This window comes from Tachysurus fulvidraco, chromosome 12 (assembly GCF_022655615.1).
Source record: "Tachysurus fulvidraco isolate hzauxx_2018 chromosome 12, HZAU_PFXX_2.0, whole genome shotgun sequence".
In the NCBI taxonomy this organism is placed as follows: domain Eukaryota; kingdom Metazoa; phylum Chordata; class Actinopteri; order Siluriformes; family Bagridae; genus Tachysurus; species Tachysurus fulvidraco.
Window position 1 is genome coordinate 6,401,252 of NC_062529.1, and position 25,674 is coordinate 6,426,925.

General features: G+C 39.9%; 1 protein-coding gene across 3 annotated transcripts in view; it reads left to right on the forward strand.

The window, feature by feature from the left end:
• The window catches only part of LOC113660284 (formin-like), an 88,488-nt gene that overhangs the window by 57,276 nt on the left and 5,538 nt on the right, over positions 1–25,674 (forward strand). For all 3 annotated transcript variants that reach the window (XM_047821335.1, XM_027173643.2, XM_047821336.1), the window contains 2 exons: positions 11,062–11,154; positions 19,505–19,556. In XM_047821335.1, the coding sequence (XP_047677291.1) occupies positions 11,062–11,154; positions 19,505–19,556 (145 nt within the window). The remainder of the gene's footprint in view (positions 1–11,061; positions 11,155–19,504; positions 19,557–25,674) is intronic.

Genomic DNA, 25,674 nt, shown 5'->3' on the forward strand with positions numbered 1-25,674 from the left:
GTAAAGATCACATGGAGTTCAGATCTCCTCTTGGTATCATAGAGTCCAACTGGAGCTGGTAGATCTGTAGATGTTTCAGGATTTTCAATAATAATAATAATAATAATTGTTGTTGTTGTTGTTGTTGTTGTTATTATAATAAAATAACTGTGTGGTAATACACATTTATAGAAGACAGCTCAAGACAGACAAGAAGTGCACATCTTGACATTTTATATATATATATATATTTTTTTTATATATATATATATATAATGGTTTCAGTTCCTGTTCTTGTGGTGTTCCTGTTCTTCAGGGGTTTCCACCAGGTAATCTGGTTTCCTACCTCAGTTTCACTAGTAGTGTGAATGTGTTTGCTATTGTGCCCAATGATGGGTTGGCACTCCAGGTAGGATATTCACTGGCTTGTGCCCAAGTCTCCTGAGATTGTCTCCAGGTCGGGAAGTTGGAAATCTTCAAGTTTCCTGCCACTCTGTGTAGAATAAATTGTACAGAAAATGGCTGGATGGAGAAAAATCTCCTGAAAGTAGCCCCAGCCTTTTTGTTTCTAAAGATGACTATAGAGCAGATGACTTACAGCTTTGGGGTTTTGGTGTGTCTCCGAATAAAAGTCTTGCATAGATGTAACTGTGGCACAAAATACACAACTCATTACATGTACACTGATGTTAGTGTATGAGAATAAATTCTTGTTTCTCATGCAGTTCACAATCCAGCTGCTTAACCAGCCTTATGTCTGTTAGTACCTCAGAGCTTGCCAGTGTCTTGTGATGGTCACTGTCAGTCAATTAGAGGCCAATTATGTAGTTATAGATCTATAATTTGATCCACCAGAGAGCTCTTCGGAAGAGCAATATAAAACCAACATTTGTTGAACCTTTTAGTTAAAGGCAAGGTCTCTGATTTTTGAAAGCCAATGTCGACATTTGAAATCACCAAAACAAACACGCCCCTAACCCAAATGGGTCCCACCCCTGTATCGATAGCTCCGCCCACACACACGTACGTAACCCAGGAAACTAATGGAAAGAAATGTGTCTTTATCATAGCTGAAGGGAAGAACAATACGATTGCAGATAAACAAACAAGCAAAAATGACACATAAGCATAATCATGCAAAGGACAAAGGAATATATTAGTTCTGTGTAACAAAGCAAAACCAACGTTACTCACCTATCGAGAAGGAAAAAAGCGCCTCGGCGTCTTAAGTTAAGTTGAATTATCAGAGTAAATATCTCCTGAGCTAAACGCTGTTACTAGCAAAACGCAGTTGTAGCTGCCTCTCTACATTACTACGGTAGAAAAGAGGTGTTATTTGTGTAGTAACAGCGTTTAGCTCAGGAGTTATTGACTCGGAAAACTCCAACCTGTGAATATGCGGCCAACTTCCTGCTCCTTCAGTTCTCTCCAGCGCTGGAAAGCTGATCCTATATTAACACGTCCTACTTTTTTCCTTATCATAAGCCTTTCTTCACTTTCTTTCTTTGTTTTTATCCTCCATGTCAATGTTAAAACCGCTTTCTGCTAATGTCACACATGCGCACTGAACACTCTCTCCGCCGCATATTGACAAGCCCCGCCCCTTTCTGCTCATTGGCTACGCGTTTGTTTTGATTTTTGTTTACTATTTGGCCCGACTCAGTTTTCTGAAGCATTTCTCAAAAATCGGAGACCCTGCCTGTAAGGGCTCACATTGAATGGGAAGGAACAATGGAGTGAAAACACAAACGTGTAAACACAAGTTTTTGTTGCCATGTTATGGAAAATCTTTCCAGAGATGAGACCTTTGTCTGGCCATTTACTCTGTGATCATTTAGATGTCAAGCAGTGGATCTTTTCCAATGCAGCAAAGCCAAAGAATTCAGCAGATAATCCACAATTATATACGAGCTCAGACTGCTGTCAGTGCATTTTATAAATCTTGGCTATTACCTTCAGAAAAAGAACTAAGCCTTGGTTCCTTTCTTTCCCACTGCACAGTCAGCGGTCTGCACCCACAGCCAGAGCTTGTAGCATTTGTTGATTCCGATAGTTAGAGTATTTATTATCAAAACTAAACTAAACTATTATCTAAACTAAAAGTTTGCACTGGATTGTAACACTAAGTTAGATACACTCCCCAAGCACTTTATTAGGAACACTACACTAATACAACATAGGGCCTCCATTTGCATTCAATACATTCTCAATTCTTCATGGTGTGAATGCTACAAAATTTTGCAAACATTTCTTTCAGAGATTCTGGTCAATGTGAACAAGATTGCATCACGCAATTATGCAGATTTGTCAGGCAAACTTTTATGATGCACATCCCTTGTTCTACCACATCCCTAAACTCAGTGACATGTTCATGTTCATACGGTGCATTTTTATCCTGGATGTAGCCATTTGAAAAGGGTAAATTGTGACCATGAAGGGTTACACATATCTGTGGCAATCAATCGATAATTGATCGGTCTTATCAAACCCAAAGTCTGCAATGGAAGCCTTACCAGCATCATTACAACACCTTCACCAGCCTGGATGGGACTACTTTCTGTGTGCCTCAGCAGAAATTGAGATTCATCAGACCAGGTTATTGTTTTTTTCCAGTCTTCAAGTGACCGGTTTTGGTGAAGCTTAACCAATAGGCTTCCCCATCCCTAAGCTGGCAAAAGTGGAACCCATTGTGCTTTTTGACAGTGAGATTTTTTACATACTTGGGTCAAACTTTTCTGTACATTTGTCAATAAAGTGGAAATTATAGAGGTGCTCATCTGGACAGATATCTTCTTCTTTTTCTTCTTCTTCTTCTTCTTCTTCTTCTTCTTCTTCTTCTTCTTCTTCTTCTTCTTCTATTTTTGGCTGCTCCCTGTTTGCCACAGCGGACCACGTGCTTTTATGCCAAATGCCCTTTCTGATGCAACCCTCCCATTTTTATCAGGGTTTGGGATCGGCACTGAGAGTTGACTCTGCTGTAGCTGGGTTAGCTCCCTGCCCAAGAACCAAACACAAGCCACGTCAATGAGAGCATGGGATCCTACCACTGGACCACCAGGAGGCCCATCTGGACAGATATACAAGCAATAAATTGTACAGAGCTCTGACAGTACAACAAGACCACATCCACATCTGCTATTCCTACAGCAATTAATAGAGGAGTGTATTGGGCAGTGTTTTCACAATGCTATGTGATCCATTTACCAAATGTCTGGGGTTAATTGGGCTTTTCTGTTTCGTTTATTTTGTTTAAACCTCTGCAAGTTATGCCACTTTATTTTCATATATGTTATATATTAAATCCTAAAGGTTTGGGTGGGATTGGTTAGAATTCCTTCAGAGTGGAAACGTTTAGTCAGAATTCATTCAGTGGGATTGGTTACAAATCCTTTGGGAATGGACAGGATTGGTCAGAATTCTTGTGATTGTAGACAGGATCGGTCAGGATTCCTTTAGTAGGCGGTAGCCTAACAGGTCAGATTCCGTTGGTAGTGGGTGGTATTGGTCAGAATTCCATCAAAGTGAAAATGTTTGTTCAGAATTTGTTCGGTGGGATTGTTTTAAATTCCGTTAAAGATATACGGGTTAGTCAGAATACCTTCAGGAGTAGGTGGTGTAATTGGTCAAAATTCCTTTGGGAGTGGGTAAGAAACCTCTAGGTTATTCTGTAGAAAAAAATGCCTTTTACAGGATGTATGATAAATAATATAATATTATAATAAGTGATCATCAGATTCAGCAAAGTGCTTAGTGGGCAGGAAATGCAAACACACAAAATATAGATATTTAACTCTTCAATGGAAAAAAAATGAATGAGACAGTGCATTGAATGAAGACAGTGTTAGCCTTCAGGTAAAATACACCAAACACACATATACCGTGCAACAAAGCACAAAGAGTCATCTCTCTCTCTCTGGCGCCCTGTTCACAAGTCTCGTCTGAACACATGGTGCGGTGGTGACTGCGCCTGTTCCACTAGCTCCAGTGAAAGGGGCCCTCGTACTAAAGGCCTTGCCTGCTTATGACATTTAGGGCCGTTTAAAGCAGGAGCCTGCTGACTGACTCACTAGAGTGATGGATGTTTTAACCTCCCTCGGACCCTTCTCTGAAACGGTAACCTCTCACGAATGCCAAACAAGCATTCTCTATTTTCTTTCCATTCCGCATTTCATCCTCATTTACTAGCATCCCAACTCTTCTGCTGTTTACTAATATTATGCAATAGCAAACAGCAGGACAGAGCAGCTACTGTTCTGCTCTGAGTTTGGCTCATGACATTCAGTACTTCAGGCAATATATAATAAAGAAAGACATGATTCTGGAGCTAAAATTATTGAATTATTGGCATTTGGCAGATACCATTATCCAGAGCAACTAAGTGCCTGAAAGTTTCTATCAAAGCATACACACTGATACTTGTTCACTAAGGCCACGTTCACACTGCAAGTCTTAATGCTCAATTCGGATATTTTGCTCAGATCTGATTTTTTTGCTTGGCTGTTCACATTACCTTTTAAAATGTGACCTATATCAGATACCAGTGTGAACTGTTTGCGGTTTCGAACCGACCCGCATGCGCAAACGAACAATAACAATGACGTCACAGGCAGCACGCCGTTGCGCTAAAAAGTTGGCGAGGTTATGGAGGAAGTAATGTGAGGTATTCAATGCAAACATTATGAGCTGGTTCATGTAACCACTTTATATAACACTCTTAACACACACACGTTACCAGTCATGTTTGTGTCACGTTTTGCGCCGGCGAAAATGTGACACAAACGTGACTGGTAACGTGTGTGTTTTAAGCAAAGAAAGTCTTCGCCGGCGCATAATTGTGACGAATGTCGATGTAGATTGACGTAAATGTCGCATCAAATAAGCCTTGGCTGTTCACACTGCGGCCACATTGGAAAAAATCAGATTTGGGTCTGATTCAGGACCACATATGGAAGTGGCCCAGATCTGATTTGAAAAAAATCAGATCTGGGCCAGATTTGAGTGTTCACACTACTCCTGAAGAAGTCTGACCTGGTCACTTGACCCCCAAAAAATCGGATTTGGGCCACTTTTACCTGCAGTGTGAATGGGGCCTAAGTCACACATTAAGAATACAGTCAATTTTAGTCCTTCGGGAAGCAGTAGGATTTAGACATTGTTGGAAGACATCCAGGTGTTTGGACATCTAGGGGAAGTTGAGAAGTGTCTTGGTGCATAGCTTACTTGTACCCTGAGAGATGGTGGGACCAGTCAAGCAGTGCTTGAGGACCAGAGGGAGCATGATGCAGTGTGGGATGCGATAAGTTCTATAAGTTCACTGCATGCTGGTCTGTTTTGGTTTTGTTTTATATCTGCTGCAGGCAGCTACAGTGGAGGGAGTGTTACTGTGGAGTGTGCAAAGCATTTTGGATTAGTTGCGTGTCATTTGGTGTCAAATGGTGCTCCGAGGTGGATCTGCCAGTATTGCCAAGGGAAAGAATAAGCACCAGAGTGGCCTGTGTAATGGACGTATCATTCTGATGTTGTAAAGGAGAACCTATCACTGACACAAGCTCTTCCACATTGATTGTGAACATTTCAGTATACAATAGGAATTAATTATAGGACATTTCATATGCTTGAGTTTAAAAAGCTTGTTCCGTATGCACTAGAAGATTGTCTGCAAATGTTCGTATTCAGTATAAGCTGAAGTCTTTGTCCAGTACAATGTTAGTTTACAATAGCTGCTACATTGTTTGCATATAGAGAAACTTTTTCAAAGAACATCTATGACAACATACATTTAAGCAATATTTGCTTTTCACATTCCCATACTGCTTTAGCTCTATGGTCTATATAATGCATGGGGACCAATAAGGCCATGCTACACACACAACATTGTTCAGGTAGACATACCTTACATATACAGTGTGGAGAACAAGTATTTGATACACTGACGATTTTGCAGGTTTGCCCACTTCCAACGTATGTAGAAGTCTGTAATTCATATCATAGGTACTCTTCAACTGTGAGTGAGGAAATCTCAAACAAAAATCCAGAAAATCACATTGTATGATTTTTAAATAATTCATTTGCATTTTATTGCACGACATTTGATCACCTACCAACCAATAAGAATTCCAGCTCTTACAGACCTGTTAGTTTTTCTTTAAGAAGCCCTCCTGTATCCGCTAGGGGGCAGGCTATGGTTGAACAGTACCTGGCTGGCTATGGAATATCTTTTTTGGAGGAGGCAGCTATTTTATAAAGTTTAAATCTATCCTTAATGAGCAAGCCAGAGGTGAAGGTGGCAAAGAAAAGCTTCCTGAGATGATGTGAGGAGGAAACCAGATGCAAAAGGAAACTTATCCTCATCTAGGTGACACCGGATAGTTTGATTATAAATAATTTTCGTTCTATATCTGTTTATTACTGTATATGGACAAAAATATGGCATATGCATAGCCAGGAAATTCAAACTAGTTTAAATGAAAACTTTCTTGTACTCGAAGTGGTTCACCACAGTGGAGCAGCAGGTAGCATTAATGCTTCATGGTGTCGATCATGAATTGTTTGCCAATTGAGTTGAGTTTGAACTGCTGTTTAGATTTTCTAGTTTCCTCCCATCTCCCAACACCCAGTGTTCCCACGAATGTCTGAATTCAACATGAACCTGACTAGTTACTGAAGATGAATGAATGAATGAATGAATGAATATATATATATATATATATATATATATATATATATATATATATATATATACACACACACACACACACCTGTGGCCGGACCACACGGACTACAGAGGACCTTGTTCCACAGTGAGTCAGAGGTTCCACAGTGTGACTCATTTGAGAAGTTGCGGTACCTGAACATTTTCGCACTGTTGAGGCCTGAGAGAAATAAAATAAGGTCCATATCAATCAATCTAATTAATAAAGGACATGAAAACCCGCTAATATAATCCAGGACCTGAACTGATTACAGTGGAATGCATAACAGATTGTTTTTCCAAATATCACACATTAAACACTTTCCACATTAAACTGCTTCGTATTCTCCACCTTAGGCTCCTGCCCCAGGTTAACAATAGCAGCAGCTTCTTTACAGCAGTGCCTGTCAGGTTCGTGTTGAGTTGCAAAGCATATTTAACAGTGAAGTTCTTGCCGAGTTAAAGTATTTACAGCCTTTGATAATGACTAGCAGGTGAAATAAATTTGGAAAGGATCTCTGCATTTGTTTTTTATATTATAACCCAAGAAAGCTTGTTTTGAAGAAACAATGTTAGAAGGTGCCAAGTTGTTGTTTTTTTTCACTCTTCCTGGGCGTGTGTGAATCCAGTTGTTTGGCTGGACAACAAAGCTAGGAGTTGGCACAAACAGTGCAAACATGTATCATAGCCTCAGAATGGGTCAAACCCAATCCATTCACCAAGTCTGGACTAATTCCGATGACTTAAGATGATGTCAGCTTGTCTATATAATTGTTCCCATTACACTGCAATAGAAAATGTTTTAAAAACACTGTTGATGGCTCTACATATGATATTTTGTGTCCTACTCCAATCAGCCTGTTTAAAATACAGAAACAGTTCAAGATAGAGTTTTTCAGAAACTTATCTCCTGGGATTTTCATACATAGCAGTCCGTAGAATTTACACAGATCCATTGAGTGGAACCGAGGTCAGAGGAAGCTGGTTCTGGCTGACATCAAGTCTACAGAAAGTCAAATAAGCAATCGTTATGTACAACTGTGGTGAGTAGAAAAGCATCTCAGCATTCAAAACATATTGTACCACATCAGGTTCTACTCCCATCAGACAAGAACACAAATCTGATGGGCACGGACTCACCACAAGTGGACAGTTGAAAACTGGAAGAATCCAGCTAACTTTTTTTTTTTTTGCCTAATCTTTGACTTTCCAGTTTGAGTGAGTCTGTGCCCATGGTAGCCTCAGATTTCTTTGCTGTGTGAGTGATAGTTATCTTCTGATGTTGTGTAGCCCATCCCATTTAAGATTCATGTGTTAAGTATTCTGAGATGCTTTTCTGCTCACCACGGTCATAAAGAGTGCTTATTTCCTGTCAGCTTAGATCACTCTGATTATTCTCCACTATCTCTCTCATCAACAACCTGTTTTAGCCTGTAGACCCTCCAGTCTTTTTTCTTCTTCACACCATTCTGTGTAAACTGTAAAAAAGAGTTGGATTTGAAAATCCCAGATGAGCAGTTTCTGAAATACTCAACAAACAAACAAACAAACAAACAAATAAATAAATAAATCCCTGATTATTACCTTGACTTGTATCTAAATGATTTTTTGAATTGCTGCCACGTGATTGGCTGACTGGATAACCGGATAACACAGATGTGCATATGTACAGGCGTTCCTAATGTATACAGTATACGTGTCTGTATGTGTCTGTATAGATTTCTGAGTAATAAATACTTGTCTTTTATATCGTATTACAGTTGAAATGCAAACATTAGTGTGAAATCTAGCACTTAATGCAGGGCATCATTTTCCACAAAAATTAAACCATGTGGGATGAAGCACAGAGATGATGTATGGGCTAAAAAGGGCTCAGTAATTACATGATGAGTTAAATCAGGTGTCTTTGAACATTGAAAACACAAAACAGACTAGGCATCTGTACTTGGGACGCCCGGGCCTGGGATTAATAACCGTTTCCATAAGAACAACAGACTTGTCATTGTTGCATGTAAAACGTGTTAATGAAAAGAAAATGTTTACTTTTAAGTTGTGTTGCTATAAAATCTCATTGAATATATGAAAGGCAATGATTTTGATCACAGGAGACTGACTGGGTAATGAATAGCATCGTTTCTTTTGTTACATTCTGAACCAGGCCCAATTTTGACTAAAAGAGATTTTAATAGCCATCTGTTTGGATGTTTCTATGTACATACACACTCGTTTCTCCTCGTGTGTTTCCTTGCTTTGAGTGTCGGTAACGAGACACGCAATCTCACATGCCTTTCATTAATCTCTGGCCAGTTTCTATACCCAACTCATTGTGGTGAAACAAGCTGTCAGGACTTCCTGAGTGACTTTTCAATTTAGTAAAGTTTATGTATAGAGCATAAAAGTCCTATTCACTAAATTCTACATCATCACATTATTGGGAGTAGAAAATGATTTACATATGAAACATGTCTTTGTCTTCAAATTCCACAGATGTTTTATTAGTTTGAACTAGGGATGTACCGATACCACTTTTTCTCTTCCGATCCGATTCCGATACCAGAGTTTGCCGGTATCGGCTGATACCGATCCGATATCTGTGTTCTTTTCTACCTTTAAAACTAAAGAATGTATACAACTCGTTTAGTTATTAAGATTTATTTGTTTCTGGCAAAGACATACAAAAATGCCCATTACTGTATGAAAAATGAAAACACAAAAAACCTTAAATAAGTATTAATGCAGTAGGAAACAGTAACTTTTAACAGTTAGTGGTATAACAATCTAAACCGTATATACTGCAATTATTAAATTCAATTATTTTCTTAAGAAAAGGCAATATTTTAAAGTGAATCTTATATTAGAACCCTTGAAACACAATGCAAGATGTATTAAACAGTAAACCTTGCACCCAAATGAGCGACATGTTTAACGCGCTGAGGTAAATGGAAAGGACGCCTGCTAAACTTGCCTGTCTGTCGCAGGCGGTTGTGCAACATATTTCCCATAAAATTTATTACATTTATTTTCATTAATGTAATTTAATATATAAGTGTATTTTCCTTATAAGTTCAAGCAATAGTTAGTTAATTGACATTAATCAACCACCACAGGCATGGGCGTCGGAAGTAAATAGTGGGCGTGTCCTGTCCCACACACATATAATGGTTCTGGCGCCCATGGATTTCAGGAAGCAGGAGCGTGGTCAATGCTGTAGGTAAAACGCGGAATGGAGTTTAATGTATTAGGGCATTCCTCAAGCGGAATAGATTCGACTGGCGGCGCTCTGAAAAGTGCGATACCCATGACCACGGGTATCAAATTTTTATCGGTCACGCACCACCGATACCCGATCCACTCAATATGCTTGGATGGGCACCGATACCGATCCAAAATATCGGATCGGTACATCCCTAGTTTGAACATAACACATTAAGGCTATAAGTGTGAGGGTGCTGTGGCAGCATTCTGTAAAGCAGTCAAATTTGTCTTTAACCAAAATTTTGTTTTTATGCTCATAAGATTACCTGCCATCTAAACTTTTAGAAAACATAAATATGTTGAAGAAAAATGATCTGGAAATGATCTGGATCTGTTTTTTATTTAGATTTAGTTTATATGGCTTTGGCTTTTTGGTTACAAAGATCATGTTGGGTAAATAGCCAGTTTAAAAAAATCCTTTGCTGATTTTCTCACAGTTGGATCAAATTGTTGGATAGATACAAGACATAGGAACATGGACATAAAACTGATCAATTTAGTTTGGAATCAGTAACCAGCTTTTTAAAATGTAAAACAGACAATAACATAGTTATAAATGTGTGTATAACCCAATAAAAAGACATTATTAAAAAGTAATCGGAGACTGATGTGAATGTAAATCAGCGTAATCAGCATTTCCAATTTTATATTCAGTTCATTCAAATTTGCTGCTAATATTTTTCCAACTTACAAATGTAGCAATAGGCATGGGATCGTCAATTCGGATTAAAAGCATTACTTCCCTTGTTACCTATTTGCAAGTAACCAAACATCGTAGAAGTTGAGAAGTCGAGGAATGAAAAACTGAACATATTTCAGTTCAGGAAAAAAATTTCGTGTTACGTTGTGTTACATTATGTTGCTTTACTTTGTTACATTACATTACAGTACATTTATGTTACATCGTTGTGTTATGTAATGCCACATCATGTTATGAAATGTTATGTTGAACTGCATAATGTTATGTAATGATATATTGATTGTTTATTGTGCCAATTTTTCGCTCCATCACTCTCAACCAGACTCATATTTTGGACATCGTACAGTTTTATGCTTTCTCACTTCTATAACACGGAACATATTTTGGTGATAGATATTTAACAGACTTCCTGTTGTTTCTCTGCTTTGTCCTGTAGCGTGTGAAAAAGATGCACAAAAAGTGTGTGCCAACTCCTTAGAAGAACACCTTCAACCATTCAAAGACAAAATGGATACTTTTCTCACCACTGGTAAGTGAACAGCAAAATGGAGTAGAACTATTGCTGCTACGGACTGGACACATCTGATGTGGTTTGCCTCATGCTGGTCACAGTGTGTAGCCAAAGGGCACCAATTAGCTTTGTGTGTGTGTGTGTGTGTGTGTGTGTGTGTGTGTGTGTGTGTGTGTGTGTGTGTGTGTGTGTGTGTCTCCCAGTCCTTAAAGTTGTTTGTGGTTTCTTGTGTGATCCACAGCGGGACAGCCTGTATACTGACTGTTTTGTGGTGAAAAATTGCTGTTCTTTCTCTCTTTAATTAAACAAGTTGACCTTTTTCACGCTTCCCATAAGTAGTGACTCTTTAACTGCTGTTCATAATCTTAGGTGCACCAACATTATTTTTATTGTACATATTATTTACAGAATGAAATCCCCCACAGCAGAGCTGAATCTTTCTAACATCCCTTTCTAATCTCCAACTTTTTAAAATCACTTAATTTATCATTTCAAACCAAATAGCAAAGGTTGTCTCAAGAATTGGAAAACACTGTAAACACGGTATACCCTTTTTGACATTGTCTCAGAGACTTGACCTTGTGCTTTGTTGAGAAGCCGAAATACTAGCCGGTTTCACTGCACGCCAACCTGAAGCCTTAATCCAGCCAAATAGGTATCAGGTTGCCCTAAACTAGTCGTATGTACTCAGTGGTGCTATAAAGCTAGCAGGACATCTCTGAGTGGGCTCTCGTAAAGCTTAGCCCGCCTCAGCAGAGACAATTTCAAGGGACCACCATAGTAGGAGACATTGTGCCATGGCTGTTTCTTACATTGTCTTATTCTGAAGGCCACATGCTAATTTGCAGTTTAAATTGCTTCTTTTGTTTGAATTTTAATCGAATACAAAGAATTAAACAACTTAAACACATAGCATTCACAGGTTCAAAATACCGTGTCGAGACCACATCTATGTAAAAGTAACTCGATAATCAGTACAGTAACAATTAACTGTTATATAAGATGCTGGTTAAATCCAGTGTTCTTGACATCATGTTTCTTTATAGCAGCGTCATAAAATAAAGCTAAATTTTACATTCACCTGAGGCATAAATGAGGAGTGCCAAATCTATTACTCTTTGGACAACACAAAATATTACAACATATTTCAACTTTACAGCTTCTTCTATCCAAATGTGATTAATGTTTTAAGCACTGCTTTCAGTTTCATTTGGGAATTTATGTCATTAAATATAAGGAGCTTATTTGCGATTGCACAAAACACTAAGTGCATGATTACCTCTATCTAATTCTAGCCATCGAAACAGATTCTGCTTGAAAAAAGTCTGCTGTTGTAGGGTTCTGTATATATCATTCAGTCTGTTTACCCAAACAGACACTTTAAGGGTGTTAGAGGGATGGTTTGATCACCTGATTCTGAGTTAGAACTCATAAGGTCTCATAACATAACAATTTTTTTTACTTGGTTTAAAATGGTCACTGTTATGTTGTTCATCTACGAGCCATCAATAATTTAAAAATAAATAAAAGAAACAAAACTTATGAGAAGACTACAGACAGGATCTTTGTTTAGTCTTCACGCTTGGTCCCTTACACAGTGAGTTGTAAAGCAACAAGTGTTTTGTTTGTGAACGAATCCGTGTTTTAAAAAAAATCTTTTCAAGAGAACGAATCATCATTCCTGCTCACTTTTATGTACTTGTATTTTTCCTTAACTTGTCTTTCCTGTTTAAAACATAGGACTGCTTTGGCATTTTTTTTAAAGACTGCATTAGAGTGCTGGCTGTGAAGAAGCATGTCACTGGTGGGAAGTATTGAACAAAGCCAATGTTTGATTTAAGTCTGAACGAAAGTGATAGAACTACTGATTCTGAGCTTTTATTCAGAGCAACATACAAAAGATGCTACATAAACAAGGGAAAAAGTGCTAGTTCAAGTGTTTCAGGAAGAGGTAGGTCTTCAACAGTCGTTTGAATATCGTCAGTGACTCAGCTGTCCGGACCCCTAGGGGAAGTTCATTCCATCGTCTTGGTGCCGGAACAGAAAAGAGTCTTGTTGTATACCTACCTCTTACCCCGAGAGATGATGGGGCCATTCAAACCATGCTGGTAGATCTGAGGGCACGAGGTGCTGTGCGAGGAGTGATAAGAGCTTTGAGGTACAAGGATGATGGTCCAATTTTGGCTTTGTAGGCAAGCAGCAGTGTTTTGAATCTGATGTGTGCATTTACTGGAGTGATGCAGTATGTTTCAAGGCAGGTAGAAAACAAGTCAAGTCGAGGTGCGTTCTTAGGTAGACCTGCCAGCAGTGAGTTGCATTAGTCCAATATTGAAATGACAAGAGGCTTAACAAGTACCTGAGCATCCTGTGTGGACAAAAATGGCAGAATCTTTCTCATGTTGTAGACAAGAAACCGACATAAGCGTGTCACATTAGCAACATGTGAGGAAAAGGACAGTTGATTGTCCATGGTTACCCCAAGGTTGCGAGCTGTGACTAAAGGGAGATCAGATTGTTGTGTAGGGATATTGCAAGATCCTGACCTGGGGATAAATCACCTGGGATTATCAGAGGTTAAGTTTTGCTGGGATAGAGTTTTAACTGATGAGCTGACATGCACCATGATATGCCCATCAGACATGATAAGATCTGAGCAACAGCCTTGTTATCTGAGAGTGGCAAACCCCACCAGTGACAGGATGCTTGTTGGGCTCTTGGGCAAGGCACTTAATCTTAGCTATCTTCTTCAAGGGTGCTGTATCACGACTCTTTGCTCTGATCCCAACTACCTAACAATCTGGGATATGTGAAGTTGGAATTTTGTAGTGAGGTATATGTGACAAACAATGGCTTCTTTTCTATCTATTATTTGGCCAGGAATTTATTGCGATCATCTTGTACAGTGTGACAAATCTTAGATACCAGTGAACCTGACCCCTTTTGCTCTCTAGACCTGATGTTCTATTTCTGTTTGGAGCCTCGTCACTCAGAGGCTGCTGGCACGAGATACATGGGATTGCTTTGGATAGTACCACACAGAAACCATGAGGATGACTTTGGACTGTAACTGCCACAAACAGTGTGTAGCAGTGAAGAGTTAATAACTTTGGATCCAGTAGGATATTTATAAAGTTCTCGATGTAAACAGAATTCCTTTGGCTTTCCACCTGTTTTTGCTTTTGAAGTAGTAGGAGCTTAGCAATGACATTGTCCTTCTCCTAAGCTAAGTTCTTGGCTTCAATCTACAAAACAAATGGAGATTAAAGTATTAGAAGGACTGAGATTGTTTGGAAGTCAGAGCTCTTTTAATGGTGGAAAAGGCCAAGCAGGTATTTTTGAGTCTGCTTCAGTGGGTCAGTGATTCAGGGCAGTTTCTCTAAGGGATTATGGGTTGGAGGAGTTTGGCACACTTTTCCTTAGACCAGGTGGAACAGGCTGGAAGAAGCTGAAGTGCTGTTTGTCTTTAGCAGGTTATACAGTACTTACTGCTGCTACTTTTTGATTCTTCGGTTTGTTTTGAATAGAGTGCTTATGTTCTTGACAGTACTGTGTCTGTGTTAACTCTTTACTGTTTTCTCACGCTGTTTTAAAAGAGTGTGGCCATGTGTGTATACATAGCAGTACTTCGTAATTCATATATGAATGCTTTACGGTGAGGTCTCAGTGACAGGGGCTCTCGCAGCAGGAGGCGCAGGTGAACTCGAACGGCCTGCATGCAAGCTCTTAAACCTGCCTGTGATCTGAGCAGCTTTAACGTCTTCCAAACTCATTCATCCATTTTGCTATAATCCATTTACCTTCCTCCCCCTCTCCTGGCTCCATGACCTCCCGCCCCTTTTGTCCCCTTTAACAGACCTCCCTGCGGTTACCTCCATAGGAGAGCCCATGCTTCTCTCGTTTATTCAGTCAATTAGTTATTCTCTTGTAATCTGGTTACCTTTCGACTCACTCCTACAATACTCCATACCTCACATTCATTTATTCAGTCAGTCAGTCAGTCACATTTGTATATTCAGGGTGAACTTCAGATTTATAAAGGATCATATAACACAATAAAAGATTAAGCCTTTTGGATTTTTGTGTTTATAGTTACAGAGATGTCTGATAAAAGTTTAGACCTTCAGGAGATAATCAGATCCATACAGAAAACGTAAGCTTTGCCAAGCAGGGTATCTTACACGCAAACGTTTTGTCTGTTCTGTTAATAACACTAAAACAGTGCAGTTATTATTCAGATAATAATACTTAATATGTCAGTATTATATTATTACCTTACAAAATCTGATGAATGGTTTAATATTATTACTTATGTTTACAATGGAAAGGGTCCCTGGTGGTCCAGTGGCAGGCTCTTGTGGTTTGATTCCTCGAAAGGGACCCGGGTTTGATTTCTGGAAAGGGACCCAACCCAGACACAGGGACCCATAGAGACAGGGACTCCTAGTTCTGGTCCCAAGCCTGGATAAAATGGGAGAGGAGCATCAGCATGCGGTGTATCAGAAATCAAACATGGACACTGAACTCTGATTGATGGATAGTACTGATATATATGGCACTTTTGGACTGTATAAAATGTTCACATTGTTAAGTATATAACTATTTTTAAAATTTGCTAGAATACATGAATAGTTCAATAATTTAGAGCATTGATTTAAGACACTTAATATCTCCCACTTAGATTCAAATATGATTCTTGTTTCAAATTTACTATTAGTTCACTTGCTTAATGTAGCTACTTTTTGTACATAAAAGCTATTTACCATATTCACTCTAGTTCTGCACTGGAGTGTACAACAAAACAATTTAATTTAATCATATAACAATTTTTAAAGCACTTCATGCAAGTGAAAATAAACATGAAACTTGAAACCTGGTGCCACTGTGGTACTGCTGCGCAAAGCTCAGAGTTCCCAAATGTCAAGGTTAAATGCAAAGCTCATCAGATGCCCAGCCAGTAAAATGGCCACTCCATATATATTAGAGGAAATTAAATATAATTTAATATAAAATGGCCACTCCATATATATTAGAGGAAATTAATATAATTTAATATACTTCACAATAATATTAAGACATCGTTATAAGACAATCATGGTGAAGGTGAATGAGCTTCCTTAACGTTGTCAGATTCAACATTATTGAACAATATTGGGGTAGAAAAATCACATCATGCAAGATTTCACAATTCCTAGCCAGACTAATGATAAAGAAACTAATAGAAAAGCCAGCAGTCCTCAAAAAAGATTTGCAAGACAACCTGAAAGCAGCAGGAGCAACATTTACAGAGAGAACAATAACATTCGTCTACGTTCATACACCTTTTTAACTCCTCCGTTTAAAAAAACAAACAAACTCTGAGCTCTTCATCAGAGCCTTTCTTAAACAATAGACAAAACAAAACTAGCTGGGGTGGAGAAACAAATGATTGCATGTTTGATCCACAAAAACTCCATATACACAATTAAGCATACTAAAGTTTAAAGCAAAACTGCTATCAAAATGACTTAAGACTGAAGCATGAGGACGAAATTACTTCACGATGTGTGTAAATTTGAAATGAATATATACACTGTATGTATATTTAATAAACAAAACAGGAGGGTCTGGATGTTTATTTCTGCTTACTGTACATACAGATGGATGATAAAGGAAAATCAAGCAATACTTGGATATGTTTGTGGATGTGAGTTCTTTCATCCTAGAATAGACCGCTCCCATCAGGATAGAAAGATTTCATTATAGGAAACCAGCCCTAAAAACGCCTCAATGAAAGAATCATTTTAATCTACACAGTCGAGTACATGTGTTGCATGTCAATCCTAGTTAGAGGACTTCACAATTACTGCCGAATTTTTGAGACTGTGGTTACAGAAGGTGTGGGGCAAGTGTGCTTGCAAAAAAGTGAGTGGAGCTTTTAAAGCCTTAATTTATTGTAGCTCTCAGCGCGTGAGTCCCATAACTTTCTAGTTAGCTACTAGTGGTTTCATGTTTACAGAGGGAGCTCTTGGGGTGGGGGTGTTAAGGGTTGTTTGGGGGGGTTTCGCACATCCTTTCCCTCTCTCCGCTCTCACACTGCTCTTATGAGTGGCCTTGCCACCTACACACACACACACACACACACACACACACACACATATCGAGGGAAAGAGAGGGACCTCCGGCGCCAGTCCACCCCTGCTGAGACCAACGCCATTGGTCATGGGCCGCCCCTTTTTGTCCATTATCCCACCACAGTGCCCCTCTCCTGTCATTTAGCTCACCTCTGATAATCAGCCACACACACACATAAGTACATATATACGCTAAGTATGGAGTGGAACGGGACGTTTAGTAGTGCACATTCAACTCCCCCACACTCTTTACCCCAACCTCCTCCTCAGCTAAGACCCCAAAAACCTGCCTTTGAACAATTTTTGGAGACTTCCCCCTCTTAAATCTTTTCGAGTGGGAATGGTCCCCCCTCAACAAAGTAAAAAAAAAAAAAGGGTGAATCAGAAAAAAAAAATGAAAAAAAAAAATGCAATAAATCTGAGATCACAGGCTCTCTCTGGCCCTAGATAAATTCTTGCACCTCAGCCTGGCCCACCGTACACATCTGCCTTGCATTTAGACACTTTTACACGGCCGTCTCCACAACAAGCTTTTATTCCTTGCTCTGGCTACACACACACACACACACACACACACACACACACAAACACAAGTAATCAAAAAATTCTAATCATTCGTAAACAAGTAGTCGAGCAGTTGACTTTTCTATAGTTAATGTGAAAACTGTTTCACGACATCACTGCAGCATGCAGAAAGGACCTGTCAAGGCTTTCTTCACTGATATACACATGCAAAAAAATCAATTTACAGCCTCAATGCTTTTAGTGTAATAAATGTGTAAAATAATAAACCGATATATCAAAATAATATCATTAATGACGTACCAATTTGTAGCCGAGAGCACAGCACAATACAGAAGATGTCTAGAGCTTAATGATGGGCGGCAAGAGTGATTTCTGCAGCGCGGGAAGTTTTTCCACCACATTCCACCAGGCTCAGTAGGAATCTGGATCACTCCCTTTAAGCTGGCAAGCCGCTGATCTGACTCTAATCTATCTGTGTAGGATTGGACAGTGACATGCAAGCCACAACTCCGAATGTCTCTAACAGCCCAAAGATCTTATTTCAGTTTTATTTTGATTTAAAGGTAGATAAAAAATAGTAGCAGGAGAGAGTTGGCTTGAGAAACAAAACAGCGGCCTACACACCACATACAAAGTGATAATGTGTTAACAGTCCATTAAATCACAGAAAAAAAGAAGAAGAAACGTATAAAATTTTGACTGTACAGTTGGTTTTAAACTAACATAGCACATTTAGCCTGCCAGTGTTTCCTACTGCCAGACTGGCTCTCGGGCTTTTATTGTGCAAAAAAAAAATAATAATTCTTGAACAACACTGCAACAGACAAACTCGATATCATCAGAAGCTTGACAGTAAATTACTTTGCATTAGTGTGAACTTCCCCAGTTCCACAAGTGAATGTGACTGGGACATGTGACATGCTGGGGCTGATGGGAATTGGAGTAAATTGCGCATAACCATGCCACAGCTCCCCACAACGCTGACTAGCGCATGGTTTAGTCGATTAGTCTCATCACCATAGTCTTCTTTCTCCTGAAGCATAAATTTAGCTTTTTCATGTTTCTTACTCATTGAAATATTAATCAGCTGGAGAGCTCAGTGGTTAAGATGTTAGGCTTCTGATTGGACGTTTATGAGTTTGAATCCCAGGAACGCCAAGCTGCCACTCACACACACTCTTCACCTTCTTGCCATCTGGAAAAAGGTACCGAAATATTCAGGCTCTTACAATCAGACTGTGCAACAGTTTCTTCCCCAAGCCAACAGACTCCTCAATACCCAGAAATGAGCTATACCAAACACACACACATGCACACACATACACACACAGATTCACACTCAACTGTGTGAACTGCACTGAACTTTACAAAATCAAATCCCTCACTCAGTTGCTGTTTGCACACCATATTTCAAAACCTCATCAAACTGCTGCTATTACTCAAGTATATATATATATATATATTGTATAATATACAGAATGTACACTGGACTAGTCAGTGCTATTTTGCCTATTTGTCCTGTAGTGTTTTGTATTGTCTGTTTTGTCTGTTTGCACTAGGTTGCACACGATGTACTTGCTAGAAAGCAACTTAACCTTTGTAAGTTGCTCAGGATAAGAGCGTCTGCCAGATGCTGTATAATAGAAACAGATGTATTTTTTAAACAAATAAAGAACATCAATATAATTTGAATTGATTATTGATTCTTTTTAATGTTTTTTTTTCTTCGGCAGCAAAAGCAAAGTATGCGGCTGAAGATGAGAACCTCAACGCTGCCCAGAAAAGGTAGGACATTCATTAGTTATTACAAGAGCCTTGTGTTTACAGTATTGGCTTGAGATTTGGATTATGCATGGAAGTTTATGACATCCACTGGGGAACGTTGCCAAGTGAGATTTATGAGAGATGTTAGCCAGGCATCATTGGCTGTTCTGACATGTTAGGAACATCAGATAATAGAAATGTTTCACATTTGTACAGGCGTCTGTGGCACTTACTTACTTACTTATGTGTACTTACTTACTTTCCTACTTACTTACTGACTGACTGACTCACTGACTAACTGACTGACTTGCTTGCTTGCTGACTGACTGACTAACTCACTGACTAACTGACTGACTTGCTTGCTTGCTGACTGACTGACTGACTGACTAACTGACTTGCTTGCTTGCTGACTGACTGACTGACTTGTTTGCTTGCTTGCTTGCTTGCTGACTGACTGTCTGACTTGCTTGCTTGCTGACTGACTGACTGACTGACTGACTGACTGACTGACTGACTGACTGACTGACTGGCTTGCTTGCTTGCTTTCTGACTGACTGACTGACTGACTGGCTTGCTTGCTGACTGACTGACAGACTGACTTGCTTGCTGACTGACTGACTGACTGACTGACTGACTGACTGACTGATTGACTGACTGACTGGCTTGCTTGCTGACTGACTGACTGACTTGCTTGCTGACTGACTGACTGACTGGCTTGCTTGCTTGCTGACTGACTGGCTTGCTTGCTGACTGACTGACTGACTGACTGACTGACTGACTGACTGACTGACTGGCTTGCTTGCTGACTGACTGACTGACTGACTGACTGGCTTGCTTGCTGACTGACTGACAGACTGACTTGCTTGCTGTCTGACTGACTGACTGGCTTGCTTGCTGACTGACTGACTGACTGACTGACTTGCTTGCTGACTGACTGACTGACTGACTGATTGACTGACTGACTGACTGGCTTGCTTGCTGACTGACTGACTGACTGACTGACTTGCTTGCTGACTGACTGGCTTGCTTGCTGACTGACTGACTGACTGACTGACTGACTTGCTTGCTGACTGACTGACTGACTGACTGATTGACTGACTGACTGACTGGCTTGCTTGCTGACTGACTGACTGACTGACTGACTGACTGACTTGCTTGCTGACTGACTGGCTGGCTGGCTGACTGGCTAGCTTGCTTGCTGACTGACTGACTGACTGATTGACTGACTGACTGACTGGCTTGCTTGCTGACTGACTGACTGACTGACTGACTTGCTTGCTGACTGACTGGCTGGCTGGCTGACTGGCTAGCTTGCTTGCTGACTGACTGATTGACTGACTGGCTTGCTTGCTTGCTGACTGACTGGCTTGCTTGCTGACTGACTGACTGATTGACTGACTGGCTTGCTTGCTTGCTGACTGACTGGCTTGCTTGCTGACTGACTGACTGACTGACTGACTGGCTTGCTTGCTTGCTGACTGACAGGCTTGCTTGCTGACTGACTGACTGACTGACTGACTGACTGACTGACTGGCTTGCTTGCTTGCTGACTGACTGACTGACTGACTGACTTGATTTCTTGCTGACTGACTGACTTACTGGTTAAAATTATGTTTTTTCACAGGATTTTCTCTAAAAAAAGCTCTAAAAGTTTTCTACATCATGGATCTGTCATACTGTCCTTGTGGGGTCTTTATTTATGCAGCTTACCATATGCTATGCCTGTACCAAAATGTAACAATGACCTTAATTTCAGTAAACAAAAGGAAATTCTTTTTTCTATAAATAGCTTTCAAAATTTTTGTTTGGGTTCTGGGGAACAGCCAAATGTCAAAATGAGATATTCTATCCTTTTTTGGGACATTCCCAGCATTCCCCCAACACACACACACACACACACACACACACACACACACACACACACACACACACACACACACACACACACACACACATATATATATACAGAGGTGGGCTACTTGTCATTTATTCTTATCACTTGTATTAGTGCAACTGGCTTTGTTGATTCATACTGAAACATTCGAGATGTAGATGCCAAACTGCAGAAAGGATATCTGGAACTTTTCATGAAGGGAAAATTTGTCATGAAATGACAAAGAAAATTGATTATTTTTCCTTGTTTACATAGAGACAATCGACTATGGAAACAAGGCAGAATTTATCCATAAATCAAAAAGTGTGCATGGATGCCAGAAAGAGAGGAGAGGGACGTTGATCAATGTTGATCAAAAGGCCCTAGCGGCTAAAGAAAAAAAGGCTTTTTTTCATTCACCATTAATTTAGTCCTCGAAGCAGACCAAAGACCTGGTCGTCCCAAGATGGAATGAGTGGTACGCTCCAATTTCCCATGAACACACCTCATTAATGTGACATGCTGGTGATGGATATGGCTACACACTTAATCTCCTGGAGCTGGGTGGGCGTCCACACCAGAGAGGAAGCTACCTTTGCTATACTGTGTGACACTGTGTGGCCTGTGTGAGGCACAGATTTCTCAATGAAACTGTAGCGTTGATCAGTAATTTTGCTCTCCATCATCCAATAATGATAAATAAGAGAAAAAATGGGGGGGGGGGGATTATATAATGCAGAAGAAGACTGAAAATATGCTTCCTTAGCATTTTTTATTTTATTTCAAACATTTAATCCACAACACCTTTTCCTTAATAGACTCCTAAAATTAATTTGTTAAAAGCTAAAGATTCATGTTACTACAGCTTTGATAGATCTGTCAGCTGTAACATGACAGGTACTTATTAATGTGCATGTTCTAAAATGGTGATTAATGAACATTAACTGAAGCTGGTTTCCTGCTTCTTTTTAATTGTCCTGCAGCCCCATGATTGGCTGATTAAATAAAAGTCTGAATGTGCAAATATAGAGGTGTTTGAAATAAAGGGGGGGGTGTGTGTGTGTGTGTGTGTGTGTGTGTGTGTGTGTGTGTGTGTGTGTGTGTGTGTGTGTGTGTGTGTGTGCGTGTGTGTGCGTGTGAGTGTGTGTGAGTGTGTGTGTGTGTGTGTGTGTGTGTGTGTGAGAGAGAGAGAGAGAGAGTGAGAGAGAGAGAGAGAGAGAGTTAGTGAGTGTGTGTGTGTGTGTGTGTGTGTGTGTGTGTGTGTGTGTGTGTGTGTGTGTGTGTGTGTGTGTGTGTGCGTGTGTGTGAGTGTGTATGTGTGTGAGTGTGTGTGAGTGTGTGTGTGTGTGTGTGTGTGTGTGTGTGTGTGTTAGTGAGTGTGTGAGTGAGTGTGTGTGTGTGTGTGTGTGTGTGTGTGTGTGTGTGTGTGTGTGTGTGTGTGTGTGTGTGTGTGTGTGTGTGTGTGATAGTGAGGGTGTTAGTGAGGGTGTGTGTGTGTGTGTGTGTGTGTGTGTGTGTGTGTGTGTGTGTGTGTGTTGTTGTGTGTTGTGTGTGTGTGTGTGTGTGTGTGTGTTTTAGTGTGTTGTGTGTTTTGGTGGGGTGTGTGTGTGTGTGTGTGTGGTGTGTTTGTGTGTGTGTGTTCGTGCGGGTGTGTGGTGTGTGTGTGTGTGTGTGTGTGTGTGTGTGTGTGTGTGTGTGTGTGAGTGTGAGTGTGAGTGTGAGTGTGTGTGTGTGTGTGTGTGTGTGTGTGTGTGTGTGTGTGTGTGTGTGTGTGTGTGTGTGTGTGTGTGTGTGTGAGTGTGAGTGTGTGTTTGTGCTGCTTGAATCCACTGTAGAAATGTTGCTTTAGTAGAATAAAGTAGAATAAACCAATCAAAGCAATGTGACTGCTGCTTTAGACTAAAGTGTTAGTTAGGCTATTTACTGAGATGTGTAATAAACTTCCCAAGATTAAGTGGCATGCCAGCTAATGTGTGTGCCGTCTCTGACTCTTTTCTCATAGTCTTTGATGTTGGCCTGGGTGCCTCCAGGGATGCTTCTCAGAGCAATAACCTATTTATACGCTTTCTTAGTCGGTGTTTCTTAATGTTTTTAGATTAAAAAAAAGGAAGTGGCACAATCATATACACAGGCCTTGAATTATAGATAATATATAGAATAATATTTTATTATAGAAGCTCTGTTTCAAATAGAATACTTTGTATTGTTTAGAGGCATCTGATAAACCTTATTATTGATTGTCTAATGATGTTTCAGTAAAAATAAAAATCGGATGCACTTTAATAAAACAACTAATTTCCCTTTGTTATTTTTTAATGAAGGGGGGGCACGGTGGCTTAGTGGTTAGCACGTTTGCCTCACAGCTCCAGGGTTGGGGGTTCGATTCCAGTCTCTGCCTTGTGTGTGTGGAGTTTGAATGTTCTCCCCGTGCCTCGGGGTTTCCTCCGGGTACTCCGGTTTCCTCCAATGATCCAAAGACATGCATGGTAGGTTGATTGGCATCTCTGGAAAATTGCTCGAAGTGTGTGAGTGTGTGAGTGAATGAGAGTGTGTGTGTGCCCTGCGATGGGTTGGCACTCCATCCAGGGTGTATCCTGCCTCGATGCCCGATGACGCCTGAGATAGGCACAGGCTCCCCGTGACCCGAGAAGTTCGTATAAGCGGTAGAAAATGAATGAATGAATGAATGATTTTTTAATGAAAGATTCACGTAGGTGGAGGTGATTAAAAGTGGTGATGCAGGTATTATTATAGCTACAGGGTCCCACATGTGATCTAGAACTCTGTATGGTGGTAGGAGTTTCTGTACCTTGAGTGATTGTGGGACTAGTTGAACAGTCGATTAATGATTCCTCGCATGATCTTGACCAGGATAAAGCAATAACTAGCAGTTATCAAAACTGACCCACTGGGCATTCCATGTGATACAACTCCAGGTCAGGAATTTGCAATATCCCTACACAATGATGTCAAAAATGGACCAGCTCCTTTTTACCAAAGCTCTTATCACTCCATACACTGCACCACAATCACTCCGATCTGCAGTACTAGCACTGCTCGACTGGTCCCACCGTCTCTCAAACGATGGCTAAAGACCTACCTCTTCCTGAAACACTTAAACTAGTGCTTATTTTCCCAGTGTGTTTTATATATGTGTGTGTGTGTGTGTGTGTGTGTGTGTGTGTGTGTGTGTGTATATTTATATATATATGTGTGTATATTTATATATATGTATATGTGTGTGTGTGTGTGTATATATATATATATATATATATATATATATATATATATATATATATATATATATATATATATATATATATATACTCACACACACACACACACACACACACACAAGGTCGAATGAACGAACGAATGGAGGATTCAACAAAAGAAGGTCTTGCAGTGCTGTTACTGTATCTTAGACACAGCAACTCTGATGTCAGAGGAAGCATGTGCAGGTTTTCATCTCCTTAAAAATGATTAGTAGATTAAAAGACTTTTGGAAAGACAAAAAAACAAGGGTTTAGTGAGCAAATCTATTCAATGAATAATCAGCTTAATGAGGCAACATAGACAAAGCACTTTATTTTCTCGCCTTTCCAGGACTTCCCTGACATATCCAATCTACACAGCCCTTTAACATTCCCCTGTTTGTGATAGCCTTAGCTGTCACACCGGCACCCATTAGTCACACTGTTCCACTTGACTTGTGGCTTTGTGAAAATGTTCTGCTCCCCAGTGGCTCCTTGCATCCAGTAACAGATCGGTTCCCCTTAATCTTATCCCACTGTTAACAGCACAACTCTGAACAAAAGTCTGGGTTCACAACAACAGCCAAAAGAATTGGTGATTGTTGTAAAGACAGTTTTGTTGATAAGCTGATTTAAGCATAATCTTGAATAATGCATGGAAAAGTGCATAGTATGCAACCTAGTGCGAAAAGTGTAAGACAGACAAAGGCAAACAATACAATACGCTACAGGACCGGTACATATAATGTAGCTCTGGCCAGTACAGAATGTATTGGCACTGTGCAAATAGAGATTAGTAAAAAAGTAGGAGGATTGTAAACATATGTACACTTCTAAAGACCTTTTGTGCAAATGATCAGTGTTTGTATGGGTGGTGTTGTAAACATAGATTTATATTAAATGTGTGTAAAATACAATCTTTAAAATCTTTTAAAGAACATCTGAAATCTTTAAAAGTAAAAAGGAACACTATATAGATGTTTTAGGTGGCTTGGTAGGTAGATTGGTAGTT